General features: G+C 34.9%; 1 protein-coding gene across 1 annotated transcript in view; it reads right to left on the bottom strand.

Annotated features, from left to right (window-relative positions):
• The window catches only part of Pi4KIIIalpha (phosphatidylinositol 4-kinase III alpha), a 70,943-nt gene continuing 64,596 nt past the window's right edge, over positions 1–6,347 (bottom strand). The window contains exons 33-39 of the mRNA XM_085950379.1: positions 5,953–6,019; positions 2,976–3,100; positions 2,303–2,491; positions 1,825–1,947; positions 1,434–1,557; positions 834–993; positions 1–696 (exon numbers count right to left, since the gene is read on the bottom strand). Of these exons, the coding sequence (XP_085806505.1) occupies positions 471–696; positions 834–993; positions 1,434–1,557; positions 1,825–1,947; positions 2,303–2,491; positions 2,976–3,100; positions 5,953–6,019 (1,014 nt within the window). The 3' untranslated portion in view covers positions 1–470. The remainder of the gene's footprint in view (positions 697–833; positions 994–1,433; positions 1,558–1,824; positions 1,948–2,302; positions 2,492–2,975; positions 3,101–5,952; positions 6,020–6,347) is intronic.

The raw sequence follows: 6,347 nt of genomic DNA, 5'->3' as shown, positions 1-6,347 counted from the left end.
CACCATCTTACCAAAAATACAGTGGCATCCATTGTTAGTTCAAAAATTACAAATTTCATTTTGTAATGTGATATATGAATCATAAAACAACTAAAAGAAATATCAGAATTTAAAATGTGTCATAAAAATAATGTTTTATTATTTTTATGACCCTCTTTGGTCTCAAGTTCGACAGCAGAGCAATTATGACTTGTGAGTTATTAGGGTATGGCATAATTATAAACAATGCCGACACTAAAATAAATGTTAGTCACCACCCAACACACAGTGAATATAATGCTTCGTCTACATGAACGAAATATGACGGGAAAAAATTTGGAATAAATCGTAAATTTGGTTCCAAACTTTCGGCCGATGGATCGGCCCAGATGGAGTTTTCGCATAGGTATGGTGGGCCGAAATATCGGCCCCGTGGGAGTAAAAGGGATAATGTAATAGGGATACTTGAACCATTAAATATTTTTCCTTCTTTAATACGGGATTTGATTCTGATAATACTGAATCATGTCGTAAGTTCTGGTTCTAAAGTTAAGGAAGGAGCTTCTGATGACGGACAACATGAAAGCGGCGGCTTCCTTGTCGGTGGAATTTGGTGCGAAGCGAGCCCTCAGCAGTCGAATTGTTTGGCCGCGGAAGCAAGGAAGACCCGTGTCCAGCATCAGGGAGACCAGGGTTATAATCGCCTCTTGGTAAGGTCTGAAAACAAAGAAAATTCATACTGTTAATAAGAATCTTCTTAGTTTCCCAAACTTCTTTGATTCACTGCCCATAATCCACCACTGCAAAACACTGCTACAAAGCGAAAACCAAAATAATAAAACAACTATACCAACCTGACAGCAAGAAAAGCTTGGGAGCAAAGTTCACAGAACCATCTGAATGGAGGTGCTTCCATCTTTCCTCCCATTACCATCACCATCTCGTCGGTTAGTTTGATGTCGGGCTCGAATCCAAGGTTACCACCCGGCGATGATTCAAACATGAAGCCGAAATCTATAAAACAAAATAGTATAATTATTGTAATTCAAAGGAGTACTGCAAGGATCTAATCTAGCACCATACATATTTAAGAACAATCACTAATTATAGTATGTAGTTTTCTGGGGTTCGAAGATGAGTTAAAATTTGGCAGTGATAGTCTAATATTCTTGAACAGATGAATAATTTAATTTTTTTATATTGAAGGCGTTCCGCAAGGTTTCAACATAGGATCATAAATATTTTACAGAATTAATGACAGAAGAAAGGGAGAGAACATTGATAGAGATTCTCTGAGGTAAATCTCACACAATATCATAATAACATGCCTTACGAAATTATATAATAGACAGTTTTAATATACAATAAGTGATAAAATCCATGGTATTGGTGTATGTATGATTTTATCCTCTCCTTCATCACTGCTGACATAATGAAAAAGAAACTCAGCTCACCTATATGAATAATGTGACCGTCCGTATCCAACATAATGTTACCGTTGTGCCGATCTTTTATCTGGAGAAGAAAACCAATCACGCTGTAAGCTGCCATTGACTTAATGAAGCATCTCCGAGCAGCCTGAAAAGATACATTTCCAATTATAATATTCTGAGTGTATCAAGTTCTGAGGTGATTTTTAAGGTGAACAACTAGCTAAAAACAACTCTGGCAATGATATAGAATAAGATTGTAATCCAGAAAATGATAATATTTCAATAAAGGTGACCTTCAAGGCCATATACGAGGGTCCTCTACTTTTCATACAAAAATCTTACTTAAAGGTGTTCCTCAAGGATGCAAACTAGGCCTACATTAATTGAAGTTGAAAGTGGTCAATGAAATTACCTGAAATTCTCTTGTATTCTCGTCTCCATAATTTTTGATGAAATACTCGTACATTCCAATATCGGTTTGTCTTCCAAGCTGATCGCGAGACTTTGCATTCGGCACACATTCAATTACACCACACTAAAAAAATACAATTGTATTATTATATACATAATTAAAGATCTTGACAGATGAGGGTCCAAAGTAAAATTGGGGCATTTTACTTTCTATCAAAGAGCCGGAACTGGGGTTCTGATTTTTGATTTGATAGAACTGTACCACATTAAATTTTTCCACTAATACTTAATCTGGATAGAATCTCAGAACTAATTTTGGATTCTAACAGCTGTAATGTAACATGTTTCATTCAAAATCATAGATTATCACTTATACGTAACTTCTACCTGGCTAATCGATTACTGAAAAAATGCTGTTTTTATAGGCAAGTGGAGGTAAATCTTTAAGATATCAGGATATTACATGGAAACTTTCTTACCCCAGGAGCAGTGGCCACAACCCGATACGGGAAGAGGTAAAGGTCCAGGCCGACCTGCTGAAAGATATTCTTGAAGATGGATATGACCTGCAGGGCGAGCATGTCTTGCCGGACGTCGTCGCCCACTTTAAAGATGGCCGCCTGCCATTGCTCGGCTCCAAGACCTGTGAAGTGGTCTTTGCCGTCTTCCTAAAAGCGACAAAATGACGAATGTTAAAATATTATAAACCGTCATTTTCCTCTTTAGGAGTAAGCATGTAAAGCTGCTCAGTGTATTTATGAAAGTTTATCTTTGAGGAGTTTGTCCAATCGTCTGATTTGAGTGAGAACATAAACATGGACCCCTCCAAACCAAACCGCCCCACACCTTACTCGGTCGTAATCGAGTGTATCACGAGGCCCTATGTTTAGATATGAAGCATCAGCAACACCTTTAAGCCATTAAGACCTGAGATCGCCATGCTCTCAAGTGAGCTTTGGCTGAGTTTACTGAAAGACATAATTTAATAAAAAGTGCCATGGGAGAGAAATGCACGGAGATATAACAGAAATAAATGAATTTAATGATAATATATAAGATAGAAAGAAAAATACTAAAACAATACAATAAAAATTTGAGTGACAATCGATCACGGGGATAATGCAGTTAATTGGTTAGTAAAATATTTCTTACGGGCGGTGAATATTCTCCGTTGGCAGACATGGCCAGGGCGAGCGACTCCAGCTCGTTGATGCCGTGCCTCATGACGCGGAATCGAGCAAGGTACGGTGCCTTCGCTGCACTCTGCATTGGGGTTCCTGTAATAATATTGGTTCGGTTACCATTTTTCAGAAGGCTTTCATCATAAAGTTATGTCAGCTCATCGGATACTAATTATGTTAAGGATAAAACATATTTATAGTTAGTATAAAAATAGTGGAGAGAAATGGCACGATCTTGTATGTATTTGCTCTATGCTAATAGGTAATAAGGTAAGGAAAGTAATTATTGAATTATATGAATATATCGTCACCGTACTGGCAGAAGTTGGTAAGTAACATATTGATAGTTCTGAGAAAACAGCAAATGAAAATTTGAACTTTTAGGATAGAGCCTCTAGCTTCAATATATACGGTTTCGTTGATCATTATAATATCAAAATATAAATTGATTTATGCTTATCTGATACAAATAAAGTTTGGTATAAATAAATGAACAAATGATATTCATTTTGTTGGTTTTTATTTAAAAGGTTGCACTTACAAAGTTTTGCTTCTCAAAGAATGAGTGCAAGTATAAGAATAGATACTAAGATGTGAATTAGAAATAACCAGTGGATAGATGAAATAAAATCAAATTATAATAAAATATCAACATTAACATGTAAAAATATTATAAAATTCGACATAAATGGATGTGAAATAAATAAATAAACATAAAAAGGTTGTCGATATGGAAACAATGTTTTCACAAAAAAAATTCACAAGTTACAGAATCATTGGCACATTTATTTAAACAGTAAAAATGTTGTGAAGTCAGAATCGATCTTAAAAAAATTATTATAAAAATTAAACCACAAAAATATTGACTTAAGGTAAAAAAAATCTAATCGACATTTTCCTCGTTATCTTCAGTTTCCGTTTCTGGAAGTGTGTCCACTTGGATTTTAGATACCGGTAAACTTTTATACCATCCATGCAGTTCTGTTGAAATCATTCCTAAGTAGCAATCGATATAGGAAGTAGATTTTTGTTTAAATTATTTCCAGATTCAAGACTTCTTGCGGCTCTACTTCTTGTTATGTTCGTAAATATTTTTTTATATTCACCATTGTGATCGTATCGATATTGAATTATTATATTATTTTTCAAATTTTAAACATTTTATTTTTAGCCAATAAACTGTGTTTCTATCCTCATCTATTTTTCTAATAAGTACTAATTGTACCCTTGCATAATGCGGCAAAATCGGAAATTTCATAAAAATCTAACTGCTTTGTCTTATGAGGGCGAGCAGATTTACGATTTCTCGTGGAACGGACAGAGCGGAAAATATTCAGCAAATCAATCATGGAATACCCAGACACATGTTTTTTCTATGTTCGATTGCGCTGTGGACAGAATCTACCTCCATATTATGTGTATGACCTGATTCTAGGAATATTTGCTCGATTGTAGATATTTCTGTGGTAGTTGCGATATGTAGGAGAAGTGCTGCAATATTCTGATTTCTTTTCTATCCGCCGCATGTATCATAGAATAATCTCAAGTAGTGAATTTCAGAAGGCAGCTACTTAATCCAGTAAAATAAAGCACTTCCTCTTTGTCCATTCAATTTAGTCCAAGAGATGCAATATGCATCGTTTAGTGAAACAGCTTCGTAGACGGTCAAGTTATAAACATTATTTTTCCTTGAATAATACATTTGGAAAGTTGAATCAGAAGGAATTTGCAAAACACTTTGCATGTCAAAATAAATGTAGCAGATATGAAATTACGATCTGTCTCGCATCGCCTTTTATCAATTTCTTTTGCTTCATTACATTCCACCTATCTCTGCTTATGACATTGATATTCAACCTCTAAAGAAGCTCTTTCTGTGCAAATTGCATTTTGATACCTTTGACAAATAGTGCAGAGATCTTTTTTTGGTTTATAAAACGAGAGGTTTTGAGAGGAGAGACAACTTTGTCGTCCTTATATTCAGCAGCATTTATAACTAGTACACTTTAGCAATAGAGAGTGACGCATCCAAATATTTTTTCGAAGTCGTTTTCCGGCAATAATGTGATTCAGTCAAAGGAAACTTTTAAATGTGATTTTTAACCCTAGTGACCGTTTTTTCGGGGGTTTTGTTTATGGGGTGTGTTTTACTCGTTAATCAGGTTTTCCATTTAGACCTAAGGATTTTTTTGCCTTGAACGCATTTATTATAGGTGCAACACTAATGTGCAAAGTGCTCATAAAGAATTTTTGACAGACGATGAGCAGTTCCATTTTTTTCCAAGTACTTAATATGATCTGGATAATTTATGATTCGGTCTAATATTCGCATTTTTTTCGAATAGGAGAATTTTCATTAATATTATTAAGGTAATCCTTTTGTCTTGAATAATCTAAACTCCAAAATGATCGACAAATCTCATTTCCAGAAAATATATTTGTCCATCGAAATCTACATGTATCAAAATTAACTTCTTTATGCAATTTGCCTGGCATTTCATGATCTCTTCCGTTCTTGGTTTTGTATGGTAATCCATTTTACGGAGAGATTTATTAACGTTGACTGCCCAATTACTGACGATTACAGCGAACTGACATATACGTAAGATTGACATTCGACACATTGCTGTCAGGCACAAATCAGTAAGTGCACACCTACCAACTTCTTCCAGTCTATTTTCTTGATAGAAAAGAATATTATGAGTGGCTTTTAACGGGAAGTGACTTTATCAACAATTGCTTGTGTATAATTTGCATTAATGTACTTACCGATAAAATAAATTGCTATTTTTGACAAACTGGAATAAAAATTGCACCTACTGAGTTATTCCAGACGAAGACTTGATACCCAAAAATCTCGCTGTACACTTAACTCATTTTTCTCAATTTTGTCACCTACCAACTTCTGCCAGTACGGTGACGATATGTTACTAACTGTAACTACTCACCACTTTTGTAGTCTATATCCATCACCATAGAATCAGGATTCGAAGGTAAGTAACATCCCGGTTGAACCTAAAATAAATTTAATTTATTCAATATTCTAATAAAATTATTAAAACAAATAATCATACATAATACTAAAATGGCCTAGTGTTAAAATGACCAATGTTGAAATAGCCAGTGTTGAAATGGCCCAGCGTGCTAATGCCCAATGTTAAAATGGCTGGTGGTAAAATAACCAATTCTGAAATGGCCTAGCAATAGAACACTAGAGAGCAGTGGCAAAGGGTGGAGATAAGCTGTTAAGAACCGAGATAAATATTGCACACTAAACTTTGTCAGTCATACTTATTTGTTTTCAGTGAATTAAAAATACATATTACAGATGGTGTCGGTTGGT

This window comes from Rhyacophila brunnea, unplaced genomic scaffold (assembly GCF_057557595.1).
Source record: "Rhyacophila brunnea isolate RB1 unplaced genomic scaffold, BYU_Rbru_1.0 scaffold_23, whole genome shotgun sequence".
Lineage (NCBI taxonomy): Eukaryota > Metazoa > Arthropoda > Insecta > Trichoptera > Rhyacophilidae > Rhyacophila > Rhyacophila brunnea.
The sequence above is the reverse complement of the archived record's forward strand: the minus strand, read 5'-3'. Positions and strand labels throughout refer to the sequence as shown.